The 23,888-nt window shown below is 39.5% G+C and overlaps 4 protein-coding genes across 5 annotated transcripts in view; 2 read left to right on the forward strand and 2 right to left on the reverse strand.

The window, feature by feature from the left end:
• The window catches only part of LOC104945171 (uncharacterized), a 13,825-nt gene extending 12,739 nt beyond the window's left edge, over positions 1 to 1,086 (forward strand). For both annotated transcript variants that reach the window (XM_010770795.1, XM_010770796.1), the window contains exon 14: positions 596 to 1,086. In XM_010770795.1, the coding sequence (XP_010769097.1) occupies positions 596 to 739 (144 nt within the window). In that variant the 3' untranslated portion in view covers positions 740 to 1,086. The remainder of the gene's footprint in view (positions 1 to 595) is intronic.
• The window catches only part of LOC104945183 (solute carrier family 2, facilitated glucose transporter member 1), a 653,665-nt gene that overhangs the window by 531,380 nt on the left and 98,397 nt on the right, over positions 1 to 23,888 (reverse strand). The gene's annotated exons all lie outside the window — the stretch shown is intronic.
• Positions 1,661 to 6,195, reverse strand: LOC104945170 (227 kDa spindle- and centromere-associated protein-like). The gene is made up of 12 exons (XM_010770794.1): positions 6,075 to 6,195; positions 5,867 to 5,989; positions 5,641 to 5,754; positions 5,403 to 5,470; positions 4,868 to 5,028; positions 4,063 to 4,185; positions 3,892 to 3,974; positions 3,639 to 3,807; positions 2,874 to 3,055; positions 2,691 to 2,785; positions 2,145 to 2,232; positions 1,661 to 1,919 (listed from the first exon to the last, which is right to left on the reverse strand). Exons 1-12 carry the CDS (start codon positions 6,147 to 6,149, stop codon positions 1,893 to 1,895), a joined length of 1,308 nt encoding a protein of 435 aa, XP_010769096.1. The 5' UTR covers positions 6,150 to 6,195; the 3' UTR covers positions 1,661 to 1,892.
• On the forward strand, positions 14,566 to 22,864 carry errfi1b (ERBB receptor feedback inhibitor 1b). Its single transcript, XM_010770793.1, has 4 exons — positions 14,566 to 14,711; positions 18,804 to 18,939; positions 19,598 to 19,677; positions 20,680 to 22,864. Exons 2-4 carry the CDS (start codon positions 18,893 to 18,895, stop codon positions 21,648 to 21,650), a joined length of 1,098 nt encoding a protein of 365 aa, XP_010769095.1. The 5' UTR covers positions 14,566 to 14,711; positions 18,804 to 18,892; the 3' UTR covers positions 21,651 to 22,864.

Raw genomic sequence — 23,888 nt, forward strand, 5'->3', positions numbered from 1 at the left:
CCACCGCTCTGCCCTTTGTAACTGGCCAAAAGTGTTGTGTTTTTCACATTAGAAAGAGAGCGGAACTGAAAGTTATGTATGAAAAAGGGCTTTATTCCAGGGTACCTCGAGGGGCCTTTCCGCTCCTTTTCCTAAATACGGCCGTTACGTTGGCACGTTTCACCTCTTTCTTTCAGAATGAGGCGAAAAGTATTAAAAGAGGTGAAAATCACTACAAGTCTGGGCATGTTGAGAGCTGTACATACACAAAAGGGGAGTTAGTCGGTTCCGTAAGAGCCAGCATGCGGGGCCGGGATTCTGGGATTTGTAGTCTTTCTAGTTGCGTATTTTTCATAGTCTTATATTTCAACAGTTTTGCGACAAACTGACTTTTTTGACTTGGAAATGATTTTTTAAGATTGACAAACATCATGTGTGTAATTTGTGGCACAATTCAAACGGGATCTAAAGATAATCTTTCTCTCCCCATTGACTTCAATACATAATTTTTCCGAAATCCCATGAAGTAGTAGATGGGCGGGACTTCGCCTCTCTATAGGACTTGAAAACCCTGAATGGTTGGTTGATGTGTGTTTCTGTGTTTTTGTGAGGGCAGAACAATGATCCGTCCCTGATCCGCTCTGGTCCTGAGGAGACGCTGCTGAGCCACCTGCTGGTGTTTGAAGCTGAGCGCTCGCGGCTGGAGGGCCGGGTGGTGTACTGTGGGGACCTGGCCACAGATAGACCACTGGAAAAATGAAACTGATGAAACCTTAAAAATCAAACACTATAATGAAGCTTAGCGTCACCATTTTATTCTTTCCTGCTTTTACCCAATCAGCTTACTGCAGCTGTTCACTCTTTAAAGTTAGACCAATCATCTGAGCCGAGGGCCAAATCGTGGACTGTAATGGGCCTGATTGTTTACTGTATGTTGCTCAGGGATTTTAATACTGTGTGATGTGTGTATGAACGTTTGTTTAAGTGAATGAATGTGTGAACCTGTTAATCTTTTAATTATGAAGTATTATGCCAATTATTTTATAATTTGTTGTTAAAGGTGGGGTAAGTAATTTCGGAGAAACCAGCTCGAGTGCGCTAGAATTGGAAAATACACAACCGGAGAAAATCTGCCACTTCCTTACAGAGCCCCTCCTCCAACACACACAAACGCGCGAATGACCAATGAGGGCACGAGATAAGTTTGTGCACAGATGGAAGGCTGACAGGCAGGTAGGCCATCCAGTTGTTTTAGCCGGGCCGGCTAAAATGATTGGTCGTGCTTTTTACAGTACTACGGCTTCCACAGATGACATTTTGTTATGGATCTTTTGTCAAAGCACTTCAGATATTCATTGTTATCGGGATGTTAAGAGCATTCCATGGAATATAACAAAAAGTGTATCTCGAGCCGGTTTCTCAAACTTACCTACCCCACCTTTAAGCATATCATATTGTTATTATGAAGAAATTATGTTAATGTGAGTATTCTTATACTTTCTAGTAAAAAATGTCTGTGTAATTTAAATTGCCTTTGAGTTGTTGTTGTTGTTGCCTCTCTGTCGTACGCCTTTGTCAGTGTGTTTTAACAGATATTTTGTCGCCCGTCTATCTGTCACTTTAAATGGCACCTTAAAATGCTTTGGGCTTTAATGTCAAAAAAGAAGGATTAAGAAAGAGCAAAGATACATTACTTTAATTCATAAGTACCACTGACTGTTAAGAAACTCACATTGATTTACATAAACGCCACTACCTCCCCATCTTCTTGTAAGTCAATAACTGATTTACAACATGTTATGTCCATCTAAACATTCACTAAAGAAGCATACAATATAATAAAGCTTTTAAAAAGTACAAATCCCAGCACAGACTTGTTTCCGCTGGCTCAGGAGCAGCATCGACTGACAACATCAGTCAGTCTTCTTTTTCCTCTGAGCCTGAGGGGAAAAAAATAATAAACCTCTTTTTTGTCATTTACATTCAATAAACCTTCTTAAATCAGCTATTGGATGAGAGCTTTAATATGGAATGATCAACCTACATAGATGGGTTACATTTTGTGACAGATATAATTCTTAATGTGGGTAACTGGATATTCAAAACAACATCATTTTTAATTGTTACATTTTGAAGGAATTGAGAAGTATTTGAGTTACACTCACCCTTTTTTTGACCAGTGTCAGTAGAACATCTCTCCTCACTGGCTCCTTTGCCTCCAACAGCACCGACTCCAAAAGGTCTGGGTCCGCACTGAGATTGTAAATGCATACATTAAAACGATAATAATTAAAGAGAACAAGAGGTTTTCTGTGTTTATGGTGTCGCTATTGGCCTTTGATTAAGAAATATATATCATAAACGTTTTAGCTTCATGTCTGATACGTGCACACTTATCTAGATTCTTCACCAGACTCAGGGACAGTTTCATGCCACAGGCCATAAGACTATTAAACACCTGAACCTTTGAAACAACATCCATAACATTCATCTGGCTGCAACTTAGAAATGATTTATCTAATATATTATATTCCAATCACTTGTATATAGATTCTTATTGCACTATTGCACTATTTTTCTTTTTGTATTTACTATTGTGTTGCACTGTTGGAGGAGCCTGGGACCTAAGATTTTCATCGTCATAACTACACTGTAGCTATGTACGTATGACTGGTAAAAGCCTTGAACCTTGAGATTAAAACAACACCTACACAGGTGCAGGGGTCTCAGCAGCAGAGGGGGGTCTCACAGCTCTGGGGGTCTTTCCCAGGAGCTGCCCAGCGATGGTGCTCAGATTGTCAATGTCCTGGAGACGGGAAAGAATATTAATATGCAGAAGTCTTTCCGGTTGCCAGACTTCCATGCACCATTTACATTTCTTCATATTCACTTACCCACTGGTTTTTAACGTTTTCCTGGAAATGGAGAAAGGACTGCAGAGAGAGAAGCTCATTGACTCTGTTCTCCACCTCTGTCAGGTATTCTGCAATGTTTTCCTCCTGCACTCCATCAGAGGAGCCCAACTGGTTGCAGATCTCAGAGCTGTCACCGCTTATCTGAAGCAATGACTCGCAACCTAGTAAAACTAGTTATGAGATTTAAAAAAGTACAATATATCTACAAGACTGTTGTAATGTTAATTCTATCTTCCACTGGTAGATGAAAGTTTCCTTTTTATACATTTTATGAGCTATTTACCACATTTGTTTATACTTATTCATGTGTACTATAGCTGATGACTGGCATGAAAGGTACTCTACTTTTGCCCACTGGTTCTGTTGTCAAGATTACATCTACATTTAACACAGAGCACATTTACATGAATAAACAAATGATTTAACAGTACATGAACTCCAACCCAGTTTGTGTAATCCCACCCAATGTTATTTATTTAGACAATACCTGTGTTTTCTACTGAGAAAATACAAGACACAAATTGCTAAACTCTATCAGCAGGGGGCGGCATTGGCTGCGACAAAATGTCTTTGGGCACTTAACTGAACCCCAATTCATCTCCATGGCATTGACAACACTTGTTTGTGAATGTTTAACTCTCCTGGTGAGTACTTTCTGTTTCTGTGTTGGTGAATGCTGACACTAGGAAAGCACTATATACATTTCTGTTAGATAATGTCATGCAGGGTTGCCCTACGCAGTACCTTCTTTGAGCTGATCTAGGAGCTTTTCCATGAACTCAACGCGCGTTTGGAAACTTGCCAGCTGGTGCTCCATCACCTCTTGCTCGATGGAGACTTTAATCTGAAGAGCCTGATGTTGCTCCTGCTGCCGCTGTTTCTCAGCTACAAACATCTCTCTCTCATTGCAACGCTTTCAGTCAAAGACATAACCGCAATTATATTTATTTTCTTCTTTTCTCCTTCTTAACACAGTCATACACAGAGAAAAACCTACCTGAGAGATCTGCCTTTGAAGGGTCTCTGCTTCCTTTTGCTGATAGTTGACAAATTTCATTAAAGTGTAGGTCTTCTCCTCCACTATTGGAAATAAATCACAACATATTTCAATTGCTGTTAAAGAGGCACAATTTCCATTGCCCCTCTAATTGTTCTAATAAGGACTTACTTTGTAGGAAGTTCCTGACAAGTTTGTCCAGGTCACTTTCTTCTGTCACTTCGAGGATGTTTTTGATAGCATCCTCAAAATCTTCTGGACCCAATTCCTTAGAATCCAATTGCTTGCCCTTCACTGTAGGGACGGATATGAAACTTAGGAGAACCATATATTAAAATGTCCTTGCTTTAACTATAATACCTGATGGGGAAATATTTTACTAAGGTGTTGTTATAAACGGAATTAAGTAATTATATGTTCTGTGTATTGGGTTACAGATACAAATATTCACTTACTAAAGGCATGTTATATTTAAAATGTAAAACATTGATTCAAAATGGTTTGATAATAAAAGAAAATCCATGAACATGAGCCAAAGAAGCTCAGCAGAGGCCTTGAATTACAGAAATGGAAATATGTGTCATTAAATACAAAACACTAATTGGATGTTAATACAAAGTTACTATAGAAAAATGTTCTTTTTGTTCAGGCATTTGCGGGTCATGCAGTAGCATATTTTGAACACAGGGTGTCATTAATTCATTTTATTAGTAGTTAATTAGTAGTATTTAGAATGCGTTTTAGCACTGAAAAATATCAGATTAGTGTGCAATATCAGAGCAATATTGACGAGGCATTTTTGTTTGCAAAAATGTGAATATTATATATACGATACAGGTTACAATCATCATTAAACTTTAAGTTCAAAAAGACAAAGGAACATTATATTGATCCCTTCAAATGCATGACACAGTTTGGTCTCAGGTTAGAAAGGTGGCAAAGCATATTTTTGTTCAAAGAATAAGATATAAATTACCCTTGTCCCAGCTGCGTGCAAAATCCTTTATGTCAAGGAAAATCTCAAAGTTGCAGTTTCGAGACATTTCTTTTTCCAGGTTGCTGTTCTGTTTGATGAACTGTTCCACATCCTTAGCATTCTGCTCCATCAGCATCCTCTGTCTTTCCTGAAACTTCACACTAGGTGTAGCCATAAATATACAACACATTGGAGAGTTATACATTGTGGATGTACTTTATCTTGAATCTAAGATGTTAGCTACCAAAAAAATATTATAGTCAAATGTAAGCAGACACTCAACTGTATCACTTTATAATGCATTTATTTGTCATCTATTAGATATCAAGACATATAAGAACCTTTAAGGCTCAGCTGAATAAAGTGGAACTGCTTTGTAAGTACAATAGTTACTGTCAAAACAAATGCCTTTTCTTTCCTCTACCCGTTGAGAAAAAATATGAATATGCACTCTAACCTAACACAGTGTGTCATAATAAAGGCAAATATATTTAAAATATATAAACTACATTTAGAGTGCTGCTAAATTGTTTACCTGGCATTAAAGGCTTCAGTGCATTTAGCCATCAGGCTACCAATATCCTTGCGAAGTGCATGCAGCTCCTGGATGACATAAAACAGAGATGGTTGTCTACATTCTCAACATAATATTAAGACCCCATCACTGGCCCTCCCACATTAAACCATCTCAACAATTAACAGACAAGTCCTCTGCAGCTATATAAAACTGAAAAAAGCTCATTTAGGAACTGACTAATGTTCAGTGAATGTACCTTTCCCAGGCGAGATTGAACATTTAGGAACTGTTTCTTCTCCATCTGCATTTTCTTCAGCTCATCCCTCAACTCTCCATTCCTGTTCATCGTTGTATTGAAGCTTTTTCCAGCCTAGAATAGAAATATACCTTAATTGAAGTTTGTGTTTGTCAGTAACAGGTGTCAAGGTGGAATAACAAAAAAATATATATATAGGACATATTGGTGAAACATTAACACTAACCCTGTGCAATTTGTTTTCCATGAAAAAAGTGTTTTTCAGTAAGTATTTCCCAGGTTTTATACTGAACTGTGTAGTTCCCCCACCAGTCTTCTGTTCCACCAACTTCCTCTCCCATTGTATGATCTTTAAACATTTCAAAATAAGTCAGGTGAATTGTGGTAAGAATATCAAGAGAATTTCACTGGTTGGCATGAAAAACACACTTCACCTGTTCTTTCAAAGATGCCACTTTGCCTTTTTCTGCTTGCCACTCCTGCTCTATTTTGTCCCCATAGACCAACATGTCAGTGAGGTCATGAACAACACTAGTATCAGTCCAACGGGTAAACCTACTCTGAGAAAACCTTAGACTGCGTAAATGCTCTTCACGTTCCTCCAGTAGCCTCTGGATCTCTCGGCTGATCAAACAGACACAAGCAAATATTTATACACAGTGGTTGGAAAAACATGTGAAACAAGTTACACCTCCAGTTAACTTAAACAAAGAACTGATGCCTTAAACATCTACATTAGTATCTTTTTTTTAATTATTAACTGCTGTTTTCACTTCTCACTCTTACTATTTAGGATCTACAGGGCAGACTTTCCTGGCAAGGTTGACTTAACAACGTTTCTTCCTTTGCACATGCCTTCCCCTTTAATTTATCTGGAGACACAGTATGATTATGACTATTTTGTAGACTAAAAGAACACCGCATTTAAATATGATGCTAGTAAGCATGTGGCATCATATCTTTGTTAAATATATTGGCACAAATTGGTAAATAAAAAGGACACCACTTACTTGTCTCTGCAGATAAGGAACTGGGTTTTCTCAGTATATGCTTTCTTTGTTCCTTCTGCTTTGCGATACTGCTGATGCAGTTTGTTCAGGTCTGTTTCAGCTGAAATATAAATATGATTTATTTAGCTATGTATTTTTCATAATATACAATAATTTAGGGTTTTCGAACGGAGGTCGTTTTTAATTTTACAGTGATTGGTGTGAAATATACCTGGCTAATCTAGCAAGCTGTTATTTATTATGTGTAACCTATGTGTGTAACATAGCAAGCAAGTAGCATAACGTGATGTAGGCTATCATAAAGCTTCTAAGTGTTTTATTGATTACGACCGGAAATTGACAGTAAATAGTTACACAGTTACAAGATGTGTATATAACGAAGATCATCACTTACAATAATCCACCAGGGTTAGACTCCTGCCGGCAGATGATCGCCGACTCATGTTGAACTACGGTTATAAATCTGAAAAATAAAATTAAGCTTTACCACACTGCTAACTTCTTAAACGAGTTAGCATAACACTCATCTAGTTCACCTGGGTAGTTTATTAGTAAGTGAGCCTAACAAACACTTAACTAAATAAACACAATTACTAGTGTTAAAATGGTAAATATTACAATACTAGCATTAGCTAACTAACTAGCATTAACTGAATTAGCGTTAGCAGAATTTGGTGCATTGCCTTTACCCTTGATTCGGCAGTTAGATAGTTAAATAACTAAAGATAGGCAATGTTAAAACAAGTTCAAACTATGTGATGGGGAGAAAATATAACGAGTCGTTATTTACCGTCTATGTTGGGTAAGTAAATGAGCAACGTTTCGTTATGTGCAGCTCAAATGTACAACTGTTAACTGTTATTTTTTCATTCTAAGCTAGCTAATGCCACACTGCTGTGATATGTGCTTGGTGCTTAGACGTTAGCGGTGACTTTGCTAAATAACATCAGACACAAAATAAAATACATGTAATTAATTGTTAATTAAACGTAACACCAGTTCGCCAGTTTAACACAAACAAGCACAGGCTGAGTTAGTATTTAAAATGAGCAGTGAATCATCAAGTCATTGATTGGTTTATGGCGCTTATGACTTAGCCTACTGCTAAAGTTGTTTCCAGATAGGCAATTTAGTTTTTTATCTGTTTACTGAATACATTTCAGTTTCACTTCAAAGATGCTCTGAATTGATTATATCATACAGTATTGGAAAACGCGACGTCCTTGCTGTAAATTAACTGTTGGCAGACTTGGCACCCATTTGATATTGTATTGTAGGTCTGAACCTGGTCTGAACTGGACTGAAGCAGAGGATGGCTGCAGGTATCTTTTTCAGAAACAACTGCAGCTCATTATTTTTCAATACTTTTTAGTTTGTGTTAAAAATGAAGTTCAATACAGTTTAAAAACTGTTTTAAATACAAGAATGCATAACACTCAGGTAAAAGAGCTGTACACTTTTATCAAATATCACATTCCATAATGGAGGGAGGTGTCCTTCTAAATTACCCTCTGAACATAACAGCAAGCCATTCTTGGACCTTGCAACACATTCAGGATGATGACTAATTTTGGAGTATGTCCCAGAGTCCATACTCCCCAATGGATCACGTTGTGTCGATGGTTTGACCGACACAGTTTAGTTATAAGACTGCTGTGGCAAGAAGGGTGTGTAAAGAAAACTGAAGAAATGACGAAATGATTGAATCACAGAAAAACTTTGACCTGCTGCCAGGATGGGATTACAGCATTGGTGTGCATAGGCACTCCTTCAAAGCTTCTTGTTCCATTTGATGTAATTTCCCTGGTAATTATTTGAGCAATTCTTAAACAAACCACAAGAATGTAGTTTATGATAGGATGAAATCTAAATTAATAGTGTTAGCTTCTGTCTATATATCTTAAAATCTTTTTCAGAGTTCTAACGATCAACTAGGAGGAGTATCCTGTCTCTAAGAGGTTTTGTCCTCACAAGTACAGATCAAACACACACACAATATTCCAGATTGGCGACGTGCTCTTGAAGACAAGTTTGCAAACTGAGTCAGCAGCAACATTTCTGAATGACTCAACCAGTCCACCCCAGAGCCCTTTCGTTTCTCAGAGCCCTGCCCTCAACCCTCCCTCACACACAGGCACGCACTGCCACACCACTTACCTCACCACAGCATCACTTCCTCGAATGTTATTAGCATACAGATGCTAAAAACCAATAGCAATGCAGGAACGTTTCCCAAGGAGTCTCTCAGTGGTCAATATTAACAGAAAGGATCTGTAAAGATTGATTTTGTATGATTTAATACATTGATTAAGTTTTTCTCACTGTATCTTTTACGCTTGAGGCTTTTTATTTTTCTGATTAAGCTATAGACTGATGACATGTTGTGGCAAGTTTTATGGTTAGTTTTCTGCAGAGTTGATAATCCTATGATCCTTAGAGTAATTTACTGCATGTATCAGTCATGTTGCCAGGAAGAGACTCCTACGTCTGCTTTGACATTTCTCGTGCTCTACTTTCTTTAAAATATGCTGGAGGGCTATTATATGTCACACTGCATTATTATCCCGTACAAGACAGGCATCTGTGAACAAGGAAGTGGAAGAGGAAAGCAAAGAGGGGAGCAGTAAAACGTAAAACATGTTGCAGTCTGGCTCTGCCTGTGACTCAACAGGAAATGATGGAGCAGGAGTAAGTAAGGTGAGAGAAGGATGGTGGGCGTGAGAGGAGAGATTGAAAGGAAAAAAAGCAGATGAACTTTGTAATGCAAGGACTGGCAGCAGGCATCATTCCATAGTTTTCTAAGGAAATCTGTCAACCATGACTCTCCACAATTGAGTCATGACCCGCAGAAACACACACTGAATAATCAGCCGTTGAACAGCAAGATTACCAAACATACTATAACAAACTAGTTTCCATTGCTCTGCTGAAAGGTGACCCTGTATGTTCTGTGGTGATTCAAAAAGACTTTGACCTCTGAACAAAATGTGAACACTGTGAAGACAAGCAAAAATGGACAGTGTCATCCTGTGACATCTGTGCAAACAAATGATATTTTTCACTTCGAGAGTTGCTTCTCAGAAGCGAAAAATCCCTAACCCTGATCATTTTTCCAGTTTTTGAAGTAAAAAGCCTTTTTTTCTCATGTTTTCAGTCACTTATTTCAATTGAAACTTTGAATGAATCGGAGCTTAACTTCACAGTGCGGCGGAAGGCCTCCTGCTGGGCCTGCAGACCCTCTCTCCACACTGAAATCAGGGGAAGGGAAGCTGCCTGCGCCTGCAGTGCTGCATCCTGGGTAAAGAATTGCTCTTTTCATGCTCAGCTCTCTGCCGTTTATTGTAGCTGTCACCGTGAAATCAGATGTCACGGGTTTAAATCACTTTAATCCTTGCCACTTCCTCTCACTGACTCTCTTTTGTTTTTCTCAGTTGGTACCCTGGGAAAAAAAAGTATTTTGCTTTCTTGTCGTTTATAGGTATAGCTCCACTACACATAAAACTGTGCTTGTGTATTTATGTGTGTGTTTTTCAACTCTCATCCCCTAATTAGCTGTAGCTACATTTGCAGGAAACATCAGTGGTATATACTGTTATGTGTGTCATTCATATCAATCAATTTAGCATAAGAAAAAAATATTTCACAGGAAGTATTTTCTTTTGGCCTTCAGTGCAGTTCCTGATCTATCCAACAATCAAAGGCAGCACAGACATCTCTCTTCAGCCCGTCCTCCTCTTCTTCCGGGTGGTTCTTTGATAACTGAGCTGTCTCCTCACGGGATGAGGTCAAAGGTTGTGGTACGAAGCCCACTCAGACATTTGAGGAGCCTAATTTCTCCCTGACGCCTCCAACATGTCAGACCAAACCACAGACCCATTGAATTTAAAAAGATTAAATGAAGGGTCTGTTTTTCAAATCACACACAACTCTGCATACAGTAGCAATAAATGGCAGTGATTCAGAACTTAATCATACCTTTTCTAAACCTATTTATCCCTTATTTCCAAAAATGATTCATAAAAAAATACGTTCAGACCATACCCTCTGTATTGCAGACTCCTTTGAAATAAAAACATCAAACATGACCGTTCCATGTGAGGCTGCAGGAAGTGGTGGGTGGTAACAAAGAGGTGCAATTAAATCGTTTTCATAAGAATTTCTCTTTGTTTCAAGAACTGAAACGGATGACATCCTATTATTTATGAGCCTATTACAGATTTTACACATCTACTATAAAACTCTATTTATTAGAAAGAATTTCCAACGTCTTGCACAAGGCTATAACTGAGTGTGAACTAATCATCCATTTAAAAATGTTTATCTAATGACCATAGCCGTGATACACATATTTTTCTTGTTACAACCTCTAACATTGAATCTCAGGAAGGACGATTAAGAGGAATGTGAAACTCAAACATGAGACAGGTCGACCATGACTTTGAAAACAGCAGCAGGATTATCTGTCTGCAGTCTAACGGGGCTCTAATTACTATTACATGTTTGTACACAGCTGGTTCCTCCATAAGAGAATTCCCTGTGTCACCATGTCAGCACATCAACCTACACAAATGTATTTAGCATAGGACACGTATGTTAACACCTACTTTGCTTATTTCCTTTTTCCAGCTAGAGACATTGTTAGATGGGTGGTGGGCAGACATTTATCTTGCGTGATATTTCTCGTTTCAGGGGTTATCTGCTTTTCACAGCATGTTGAAAGAGATGAATCTTGTTTGATATTTCAGAAGTTATTATCGCTGTTTGTTATCAACTTTTTCTCACTATTGATTCCTGATTTAATCTTGATGTTTCTTGTCTCTCAGCTCATAAATAAATAAAACAGCAGGCCTTGATTCTGGTCCGACTTTGATCATCAATCTTTCATTTTGTAGCAGCATGAGGGAGTTCCTTCAGAGCAATCCATCAAATCTTTGAAAAAGGAGGTGGGTGGGGGCTACAGATGTAGGAGGTGGGCTTCTGACTGCCCTGACAGCTGTGAGGGACGGAGGCCTCTCAGAGCAGGAAATGACTTGACCTCCCCTGTGGGAGACTGGCTCACCCCGACAACAACCCCCACAGCTTTGAGCATCCTGGGTCGTCCACCAGCGCCCACAGAGGGCTGCGGAGCCACAGCAGAGCAGAAAGGCTGCTGGTCCAGGTGGCAAAACGTTGAAATTTGGAAAGCGATTTCACACCTACACAAGAAAACAGAACATATGAAAGGGTGAATTGCACTATTATTCTCCAAGGACATGTCTAACATTGGTTGAGTGCAGCAGTATCACTTCTTTATGCCACACTGAAGTCCCACGTGATACCAGTCACTTTGCACGTTGCACAACAGGAAGTTGACCAAGCAGCTTATTTGCTAAAAAGTATGAGTCTTCCTTTAAGCAAACAAGTTACGCTGGTGGAAGAGGAACAAGCGATGATTGCAGCAATAGAGGCACATCACTGGTGTATTTATTCTGTGGGTACGTGATTTACAGAAAGTCTATAAGGCACTCCTCAATATATGACCCTATCAGGATTTTATTAGAACATTTAAACGGTGGAATTTTTTAGGACAGAAGGAAGAGAGGTCATAGGGTCATTGGGCATCTCTCTTATACTTTTACGAGCTGCTTATTTTATTCAGCGTTTTACAATATGTAATTTGATATTTTCCTGATGATTTATTTAGATTGTTACCACGGTAAAAAGATAATGTGGCAATGACTTGCACTCACTTCCCTGTTATTTTTCTAGTAAATGGCCTCCTGTATTGTCCTTCTGCCTCTCTGCGTGGGTGAAGACAAACACAGACAGTGAACTCCTCTGTGACATCCAGGCTTCAAAACAAGTCACGATCCTCCATAACCGGGCTGCCAATTTTGTGCTTGTTCTTCTCTATCAGTCAGATATTGTACTCATGCCAAGAGCCACCCACACACTGTCCGACTCCCACACAGGTCACACCAAAATTGTTTACTGCCTGATGAAGGGCAATTTCCCATACAGTCATCACACAAGGAAGATACAATGATTATTATTCTAATTGTGGACGTCTCTAGGCATTGTGGTTCTTTGACCCGAGGTTACTTTGTGTAGCTAGAACATTGTTTGGTAAATTGGAATTCTGATTTATGAACATTAACGTACATTATCTATGAATCAATTAAAGGTCCCATGACATGGCCATTTCTACTGATCATAATTCCATTGTTGAGGTCTACTAAAATAGATTTACATTGTTCAATGTTCCAAAATCACATTGGTTTCTCATACAGCATCTCTGTATAGTTGTGTATTCACTCTCTGTCCTAAATGGCTCGTTGGAGCTCCTGTCCCCCCCCCCCCACCTCCCTATGAGCCCACTTTGGCTCTGCATTTGTTCAGCTCGCCCACTCGTTCGGATGAGTCACCACCGTTACAGCGGAACATCAGTGATTATGTGTTACAATGGCGTTTGCTAGCAACCAGAAAATGACACCAGTAATGACAAACAGATGAGAATGCTGCGTGGGGTCTGGGTGCCGTGTTGGCGGGACGTTGCGGGGCTCGCTACCCCGCCCTTTGAGGCTCGAGGAGCGGACAGTGTGAGCTGGATTACTGGTGTCGTTTCCTGGTTGCTGCATGGGGTCTGCGAGACAGCGAGACACTGCGGAACTCAGCCTGAGCCGTTACGTCGCTATGACCGTTACGTCACTATGACCAGGAAGAAAAAAATTGAAAAAGAAAAATCTTCAACGAGGCGTTCTGGGGCAGTCTGTGTTAGTTTTACTCGCTACAGGGTGTACTTTGAGGGTTTGTGACTTTGCAGACCGTTTACATGCATAAAAAGCTACATAACACACAAGGGGACGGGTAATAACTGGAAAAGCATGACATGGGACCTTTAAGTTCTCAAAAAATGATTTTTGCTGATCCTTGATATCCAGTTTTTCTAGGACACTGAATGAGGACACACATGTTAATAGCGGCAGCTTCAGGGAGTTTCTGTGTGAGTATGGGTTTATTTAACCAATTTTTTACTGAAAATCCACCTCTTCGTTTACACTGATGGAGGATGTATTCAGAATCAGATCTCTTGATTTCATCACTGGTAAAAAAATATGGATATAAGTCCAAGTAAGGTAGTAAAGTAAAAGAAAGGTACGTTTCGAAAGCAACATTTTGCTGGTTGACCTGTTATTGGATTGTTGCTGCTAATGCCCTAATGTAAGCAGCATTTTATTGATGCGCCAGATTAAAAAATGTTTTACTTTCTGAGTTGTTTTTATATGTGTATCCGCTTTATGAAAAAAAATTCTACATTTAATCATATTATTATTGTTTCTATTTGTGTATTTTCATTTTTAGGATATGATTTTAAATTGTATTTGTACCGGCTGCTTTTTAAACTTGCTGCTTTTTTAAACTTACTGTTTTATTTGTTTTCTATATATAAATATACATTCATCTGTAAGACGCATTGGACTGATTCTTTGGAGTTCTGGAAGGAAACAATACATATCCTTTTTGAAAAAAAGAGTTGATTTGAACCATGTAGATTCTGCAGTTAACAAGAAAAATACATAGTCCTACACAATACATGTTGTCTTGTTTTTATTTTCAATATGCAAAGAAACAAGTTGTCTTTAAATATAGTGGATTCAATAAAAATGATTTAAAAACAATATTTCCCTATAAATAAAAGTGAAGTCAAATTCATGTAAAGTACAAAAAACACAGAACATGTGGTTATTTTCCACCCCAGCAGGTTTTTACGCCAATAAATACTTGTCCTAATGGTGTTTAGTTTTTCCTAATGGTTTTCAGGCTTCAGGGTTTTTTTCCTTTAAGAGGGAGTTGGGTGGAGTTACAGTAGGCTGAAGTGTTGGGTGCATTTATAAGGAGATGTGGAAATGCGCGTCACGCTGACAAAAACGAGTTTCAGCTCCCAGTGTTGTTGTGAGAGGAGGGATGTTGCACATGGTTACTTTCTGACTGCCACAGAAACTACAGATTTATTTGTCTCACTTCGGACAGGAACAAGGTCAAGGACACTTACGTGATGGACAAGTGGTCAGCGTTTTCATGGTAAGACTTCCTTTCCTTTAGCTATTAACATTACAAGTTATTTGATGAAAACGGGGCTTTAAATCCACTTTAACTCAGCGACCAGGGGCAGGGTTCCGTGTGAGCGGAGGAGCCTGTTTATTGAAAAATATTTCTGATAACAATAAAGCTCTCGGTGTGGTATTCCTCCGGCGGAACTTAATTTAGCCTACGTTAAAGGTACAACGAACCGGGACGCGGTGGTTTGTCCAGAGATAGTGACGTTTGTTTCTTCTTCCTAGAAACCCCTATGGTTGAATAGTGTGTTGAATTCTTTTATCTCGGTTATTTGTACATACTTTACCTGCTGCTCAGTTTATGGATGTCCGCCCGTCCGCCGAGTGAAGCCCCATCGAGGCGGGATGAGTGAGTCTGCCGGCCCGCCCCGGCCAGCCGCTAGGGGGCGCCGCAAACAGGGACATATAGTGGAGTGGCTGTGTGGAGTGTGGTCCAATTTAATGCAAAAAAGAATAGCTTTGAAAAAGTGTAATATCTATCTATCTAGCTATCTATCTATCTATCTAAACTAGCCTATCTAGTATCTAAACTACCCTACATTTTTAGTATACTTTAATCTTATAATTGTAAACCCACCTAACAATGCCGTTAGCGAAGTGAGTTGAGCAAGAATTGTATTCAATTTATTTGGACTTACTTATGTTACTAATTGTTGAACAGTATTGAACTTCAGTTTGTTATTGTTGCTTCACCAGATAGTTTGCCTTCGTTTTATATCCATGAATGGCTCTCTTAACCTACTTAAGTTCCTTTTATATCTTTCATTTTTTTATATCAGGTTATATCAGGTATCACAAATCAAAACTGGATATGAATGAATGAGGAAATGTTGTATGGGTTGGATAATTAGCCTATAAAGCTTGTTGTTCCCCACTCTTGCTGTTTTCTAACTTTCAGAAATGTTGGACTGTAGGCATTGTTATATTACCTTATATTAGGGTTAATATAAACATTTGATTTATTGAATGTAAAGCATAACTCAATCAGAATGTCAGTTTACAGCTGTCACTAACCCTTACCTCTATCCTGTGGCCTAACTTAACTTGATGTTCCACACCTGCAGGTGAACAAACCAGACTCAGCTCAGCTGTAATCTTGGTCATTTCTACCAATAACACCTATTGAATCCACTTCAGACCTAAATATGGCTCTCAACTATCTGAAATGTGTTGAAAGTAGTCATATTATAACAGACTGCATGATCATTATTGTGTAAACTACAGTATAGTTTATACGTGAAATTGGTCAATCCCAGAAATATAATGATTCATAAGCATTCTTTCCCATATCTAATTTGAGTTTAGATTAAAATGTTTTCTTTTTCAGTTGCTCATACAATACCTAACGTTTCTAAAATAATAATAGGTAGAATAAGAGTAAAAGGGTAAATTAGAAAAAATAAATTCAAACAATGTAATTATGAATTTATGTCAAATAGTTGCTAAATTGTATGCTAGTTGGCATGTGGCATATTAGCCAGGTGGGATGTGCAATTTCTCCAGTAGATGCATTTCCTTTATTGAATGCAACTGTAGTTGTCTAATTTTAGATAATTTGGTAAAATAGACTGTTATCTAGGCTGCAAATACATGTGTTGTTGAGATATGAAACCCACATACTGCTGCATTATTTATTATTGTCAATAAAGGCATTTGATAAGATTTCTGTCCTCTCTGCTAAGCTGTGAGTGTTTCTCAGCCAGCAGCAAGTTGTAATCAGGTGATGTGAAGCTCATACTTTATGCCAGCTCCTTAATTAAATAATCTGTAAAGGTCCAGTATGTGAATGGCCTATTTTCCTGAAACAAGCAAAGTGGTCACAGCCAAGGACAACACATCAAGGCTCCTGCATGAGATGACAAATTGTTTTCCAGCCTCTGGCTACTCTTTTAACAGTGCCCAGTGTGCACAGTCCTCCTGCAGGGGATTTGCTGCACAGCCCATAGTTTGGCCATGTCTGCTTGTCTCCATGGCGTATCTTCAGTCCTAACCTCATGGGAGAGTTCACTTGTATTTTCAGGCTTGCTTTACTGCGCACCAAAGTGACACAAAGCCCCATTCATGCCTGAGAGTGGCTCCATTCATGGACGCTGAGTACTTGCCGGTAGAATTCATAATTGTTCAGCGTCTTCCATCTCCGAGGATCACTGGCGGATATGACGCCACAGTCGGTTGTTTTAAGGATGACATAAATATTCAAATAGACGCATGGGTCATTGTTTTGTTTGTGGTGGTTTTGTGTTGCATTATGCATGCTCTGCATTGTTTGCCACCCACATGGACTGTAGGCCTGGCAGTGACATGAAACAATGCAGGACGTTGAAGAATAAGATTGTAGTTTGATTGGAAAGTCAAGACCTAGCATTGCCCTCCGGGTGAGTAGGAGGGAGGGGGTTACTAATTAATAGTTTGCAGGTGAATCGATATATAAATCAGACAGGAACGTAGATTTATAATGGATTTTTCATTCAGTGGTACCATTTTATTTTGAAATTGAGCTGTCTAATGTAAGTGTTTATGGGCATGGGAACCATTTTATTATAAGATCATGAAGCATCTGTCATTTTACACAAATATTACAATTATCCAAAGCTAGTTATAATAGAGTCAGGGCCCACAGGGTACTGAGAAGCAACCCTTCTGGAAGGACAGAATTCACTTTAAAACTCCCAGAGTTGTCATATGGATTGTTTAACATTTTGACCTTCCACTTTGTGAGTCAAGCAATACAAGCAAAGCTACTGTGTCACCTTTCACGTAGAAGACTAGGGATGCACTATATATAAAATTAGATAAGATAAAGATATACTTTTATTGGTCCCAAGTTATTTTGTTACAGCAGCATGTAGAAATGCATTGCGCATTAAGAAAGAGATAGTAAACATAAACAACAAGTTTGTATAAACAGTAAAAGATAAATATCTGGTGCCAATATATTACTGGCTGATAAGTAACTCAATTAAATGACTGCTCATAATGGTATTTCAGTGCTTTTTTGCACATCATTCCTTCTCTCTCCCCCTTCTATCTATAATCAAATAAAAAAAATCTTGGAATTCCAGCTGATGATTACATCTGATATGGTGAAAGGCGGCGGACGGAGGGTCACAGTTATATCCTGGTTCAGTACGGGGACTTTTCTGTAAATACTGTAGCGACATATTTTACACAATAACTAAGGTCCTTTTTCTTTTTACAGTCTGCATCTGCTACTCTCTGCTAGAAAACTTAAATACAGACTTGTATTGTCATTATTATTGCACGTGTTGGTGGTGGAGTCTGTCAGGCAGCATCAAAGGAATGCTGCACAATTAGCCCCTGTTGTACGGGCGGATACTGCAGGGTTTCATGGTCACCGAGAGGAAGGAGGGCGAGGAGCGCTGCTGCCCTCCCACATCTGACCCAGGGGTTGTGCAATAAGCCACCAGACAAATGGCTTTAAGCTGCAACCACAAAGACATGCTAATGGCAGCTGCCCGGCCAGACTGAAGTCATTCACCCCACTTCAGTGTCTTGCTTACCCAAAATGATGAAGAGTTTCAAGAATCTACCTATTAATTACACTCAAAGAATTCGAGAAAAAATGTCTTGCCTATTACGCTCACAAAATGCTTTTTGTCATGTGCCGGCTCTCTTTTTGAATTGGAGTGATGTCAGAGAGAGTAATATAGGTGTGTTATGATAGTCATGCTGTATTCATAATATAAATGATTTATCAATAGGTGACATGTGTTTGTGTTTCGAGCCTCTAAGTATTTGTTCTGTCCCGACCTTTGACCTGCCTGGTAGGGTGAGTGTGTGCAGCTGGTCTCGCTCCAGATGTGCGCTGTTTATATGCCCGGGCTGTTTATGAACATTTCACACTGACGAAGGTGTGACCAGAACAAATGAAAGGAGTGATGTAATGCAAAAGCCAAATGTAGAGGATTTTTCCACCTTTTTTTTCCTTCTGTAAAGCCTTTTCTGACACACAGCAAGATCTGAATTTACAAGTGTTTCTGTTTCACAAGGAGTAAAAGCTTCGTATTTCATAGTTTTTCTCTTCTTTCTCCAACAGCTTTCTGCTGGCTAGAACGAAGCCGTGATGGGTTGGATGGATACTAAACAGACCTGCATGCTTTTTAAAAACACAATACATGCCACGACATGGCCGGGAGTCAGAATAACTACTGGGGACAACATGACCTGAATAGGTACGTAAACAGCTCTTTATTACTGATAGAATCAAACTGTAAACAAGCAATCGTTTTTATTTCTACGTTTGACGATACAAACACTACTTTATCTTTCATCATACAATGTCAGGAGAATAATTCTGGCACTTTAAATACTTATTAAATACATAAAACAACTCACAAAATGTTAAACATATAAAACTAAACATTCACTATCATAGATTTTAAATTCTTCCCTGAGTTTATCCTCTAATTGTTTCTTTATGTCTGGTCCGGAATCCATCATATTCTTGAATGATTTTGTTTAGGTAGCAAAAACATTTACAATCTGTAATCTTTAAAGGGATCCAGATCCCTCATCCAGGATGGAAAAACATGTAATATATAATCTACAGTGTAGACAGTATTAGAACAAAGTTTAATATAGGTAGCTAAAGGTAACTAAAGAACAAACATTCATGAAGAACACGGCTCATGAAGGACTTCGAGCTAGCTTCAATGGTGTTACATAATGTGAATAAATGAATGAGAACAGAACATATGTTCTTTTTTGAGCATATGTCATGCTTGTTATTTGCCATGTATAATGACTTACTCATGACAGGTTATGTGTAGGAATGATTTACACACATGCAAAGCTCTGTATGGATTTCTCAACCCACTCTTGTTTTTTTAGAGAGTGCTTTGGCCTCAGTGCTGAAATGGAACAAAACCTGACGCAGCTTCAACAACAGCAAATGGCCAAGGAGTTAAATGGTGAGTCTTTATTGTGTTCTTATTTATTCTTTTCCTTAATATAAGCTAAAAACATTTGCTACTATGATCTGTTTTGGACTAATTGAGGTGAGCTACATTAGATGTCACTGTTAAACCTTGATATAAAAAGAAACGTCAATCATTAGTGACATCAAATCTTGTTTAATTGTGAAATTAACCAAGATTTGAAAAATAGGGCAACCAAATACTGTTAACAAAGTACAGTGACAAATATCAGTATTTCTGACCATATTTTGTATCTTTTAAAATTGTTGGGAAACACTAACAGTGTTTGACAAGTGCTGTACAGTTTTGCTACTTTACCTACATTAATAAATCAAGTTCTGCCATTATAAATCTTGTTTCGGAAGTCCGTCTTGTCTGTCTTGGATTTACTAACTTAAGTTTAAGTCCTGCTTGACCAATAAAAGGCGTGTAGACAGGGGTTAGATGAGCTGTGTACCAGAGAAGAGAGCGCAGTGAAGGAGGAGAGGGGGGATATTGCTCCCTGGTCACCAGCTGTTCCTGCAGTCTGGGGCACGTCGGATGTTTCCACAGAGAAGGTTATGGGAAGCTACGTTCAGATTATGGCCTGCCCCGAAGATAATGACGATGGCTGTGTTAATCAGGGTGTTGTGGCTGATGTTTGACGAAGAGGGCGATAGGTTAAGCGGTTGTTTTTCGACATGTTTTTAACTCTCGTTTCCTGTAAGATATCTTCAGCAAAACATGGGCTTTTTTTTCTTCTCAGTTGAGTGGGTAGCCCACTCCCCCTGGTATTCTGTCCCTCCTACACCATCACTACACACTGGTTAAAGTTTCTCTCATTGGAAGTTGTTTTTCATGTTTCTTCCTCTGAGAGTTGTTTCTGCACTAAAGGAACCAACAGTGATAGCAAAACCATGTATTACATTGCAGCAGGTTCTTGGTGGACAGTTGACATTTTTTTTTTGGATTTAAGAAGCCAGGTGTTTAATACATGATTCTTTTTCCCTTTCCCAGGCAACATCTCCCTCTCCCACTCGCCTTTCTACTCCGATACGCACCGCCTTGCGTCTGATAACATACTGCGTCCCCATGACGGAGACCAGGTGGTCCCTTCTTCCCAGAGACGGACAGTGTTTGGGGGCCACCAGAGAGAAGCCAAACCCCTTCCACCGCTGCCCGACCCCGAAGAGCTCATGTCTGATGAGGCGGCCGACAGTGAGGTGGAGTTTTTTACCAGTGACCGACGGCGTCTTTTGCCCAAAAGTTGCCCCAAGGCTATTAGCACGATGATGAACAAAGACTTTGGGCAGGTGAATCACGCCTACCAGGAGAGCTCCAGGGCTGGGTCAGGCTCCATGGCTTTCTCCTGGCCCAGCAGAGAGGACAGACCAACAGGTAGAGGCAGTGGATTTTGGTCCCTAGCTCTCCAGAGAGAAGACCATCAGCAGGTAGTGTATGCAGGCGCAGACACTCTGTGTAACAAACAGCATGACCAATATCAATCATCGAGACTTCTGGTCTCCTGTTCTGGCCCTTCTTCCAGCACCACTGACCGGCCACAAATCCCTCCTCGTATCCCCATCCGGCCAAAACCTTCTGCTCTCTCAAAGACTGCGAGTGCCAACGAGGAAGATAAACCTCCCAAAATACCTCCAAGGGTCCCCTTAGTCCCACCCTGCCCACCGCGCACCCCGAGTCCCAAGAGCCTTCCGATTTATATTAATGGTGTGATGCCTGCCACACAGAGTTTTGCTGCTAACCCAAAATATGTGAGTAAAGCATTACAGAGACAGCAAAGTGAAAGTGTGCCACCTGCAGCCCAGTTTTCTCCCTGCATTGTGCCCATTTTGAAGGATGGCAGGCAGGCCAGCGCTACGCACTACATCCTCCTGCCGCCCGGCCGCCCCCCGTACTCGGACAGGCGAGAGAGACTCCTGAGCGAACCGGTCCGGACAGGAAACAGCAGCCTCTGGCAGAACCGATAGAAAGCTTCGCTTTTGTCACCGACTGAAACTTAATGGGAAAAAACTGGCTCATTAATAACCATGTGATGTGATGTTGTTTGAACATCTACATGCTACATTCACACGTCTAATGTCGTATTGGTGTTATTTTCAATGACTACAACACTTTGAGGTTTTTGTCTGTTTTAAACTGAACATTTTACCCATCAGTATTATAGCAAAGTGAAAAACATCATAACATTCCAGTATTTTCACTAATAGTGGAGACATATTTATATTACCATTTTCAATTGTGGGTTTCTGAGATGCTGCAGTTTTTTCTTAGATCTCATTTTTTATTCTGACAACTATTTGCTCAGATAACTAAAACTATAAGAGAGAAAATAGTTACTGTATGTACAAGCTGGGCTTGTACTAAACCCTCACCCCATGTTCAACCATTTGTATGACAATGCTGCTTGAAGTCTTAGGTATGATGTATGGATGGATTTAATGTTTTGCTCAATCATTCTCACATTAAGATGTATGGTAAATGTAATACAATGAACAACAGTGAAATAGTTCCCCTGATACAACTCTTAACTGCTGCTTTTAATTTAGTGCACATGCCTCTTGCACGTTATTTGTGCAAGTGCACTTAATTTTTCCTACGCCGCTTTCGCAATCAATTTACACCCTACTAAATCCTACCTGAAGAATACTCAACATGCTGATTTAAGCATCCACTCTTGAATGATATTCTATGCTAATGTGCACAAAGTAGAATTTATTTAAAGGTACAATTCTGTGAAGAATCTGCAAAATATAAAAAAAGCAGTTCCACCACCAGAGTTCACGACTGAAACCTGCAACCACACTCAAATCGATTGACAGGCCCTTTAATACATATGAAGAACATGTTTGAGTTTTTTGTTTTCTGAAGCTGTTTTTTCAGGTTTTTCATAATTCAGTAAAAAAGTCTTAATTTACAATTATGTTCATGGTTTTATTGTGTATATGCATTTGGCGCAAACAATGTATATACGGTCTGGTCTGTGTGTGAGGGCATGAAAACCATGTTACGTTTACACTGTTGGGGTTTACAGCCTCTGTTACGTCAACAGTTTGGAAGTTCTCATGAAGGTTCTGTGTCAGATTTAGCCCAAGCTAAGGCTGTATGTATGTTAATGTGTTGTTTGTGTTGAAAGTAAATCATTGTAAAATTGTGTTTTTAATCTATTTATAGAAATAAAATAACTTATTCATTCTATGATACGCGCAATGTATTTTTTCTAAACCAGAACTATGTACACTTGATAGTGATTTAACCATTCAAAGCTCATACACTTAGCCTGCCTTCCAAAAGCAAAGGGTAACATATCACCTCTTAATTATACCAGTGTTATTGCCCTATAACATCTTTGAAGAATGCCATAACTGGGAAGGAACAAAGACTGTTGATGAAAAGATCATTTACTAAATTTGATTAAGTGCAAATTTGTCCTGCTTTTTTGAGATAACAAATAGAGGGGCAATAGTTAAATAAGCAATATATACACCATGATTTAGAACAAATTGTTAGAATGATTTTCTGACCTAAATCAAACATTTTGTAAGAAACCTATAGGTTACTTACGTAACCCCAGTTCTCAGAGTAACATGAAGTGAGATGTCTCACTATTGCGCCTCATCGCGGAGCAAACAGAAGCATCAATCTCATTACGCCAATCCTGATTGGCTGGTGATCTTGACGTCAGCGTCAGGGAATCCACCCCCTATAAGTAGCTTGCGCTACGCCGCATGCGTCATTCAAAATAAGCACCTCTTCTCGCCGAGAAGAGGTGCTTATTTTGAATGACGCATGCGGCGTAGCGCAAGCTACTTATAGGGGGTGGATTCCCTGACGCTGACGTCAAGATCACCAGCCAATCNTACTAAGCAACGGCTCTCTCACTGGATTGTGGAGGCAATTGCTTTGGTTTACACGAGTCAGGGTCTGCAGGCACCTTCGGGTTTGCGTTCTCATTCTACTCGTGGTCTGGCTACATCCTGGGCTTTGTTCAGGGGTGTTTCCATCCAAGACATTTGTGCAGCAGCGAGCTGGTCCTCGCCGCTCACTTTTGTCCGCTTTTACAGATTAGACGTCTCTGCTCCCAGTGTGGCCCATGCAGTGCTGGGCCCCCTGCTGAGTTAGAGCTCTAACTGTTAAGTTCTGGTTGGTCTTGGTGACTTTCGAGATAAGCTCGTCTGGCAATACGGGAGCTACAATATCCCATAGTG

The sequence above is a fragment of the Notothenia coriiceps genome, unplaced genomic scaffold, assembly GCF_000735185.1.
Source record: "Notothenia coriiceps isolate Sejong01 unplaced genomic scaffold, NC01 NC01_scaffold00009245, whole genome shotgun sequence".
NCBI lineage: Eukaryota > Metazoa > Chordata > Actinopteri > Perciformes > Nototheniidae > Notothenia > Notothenia coriiceps.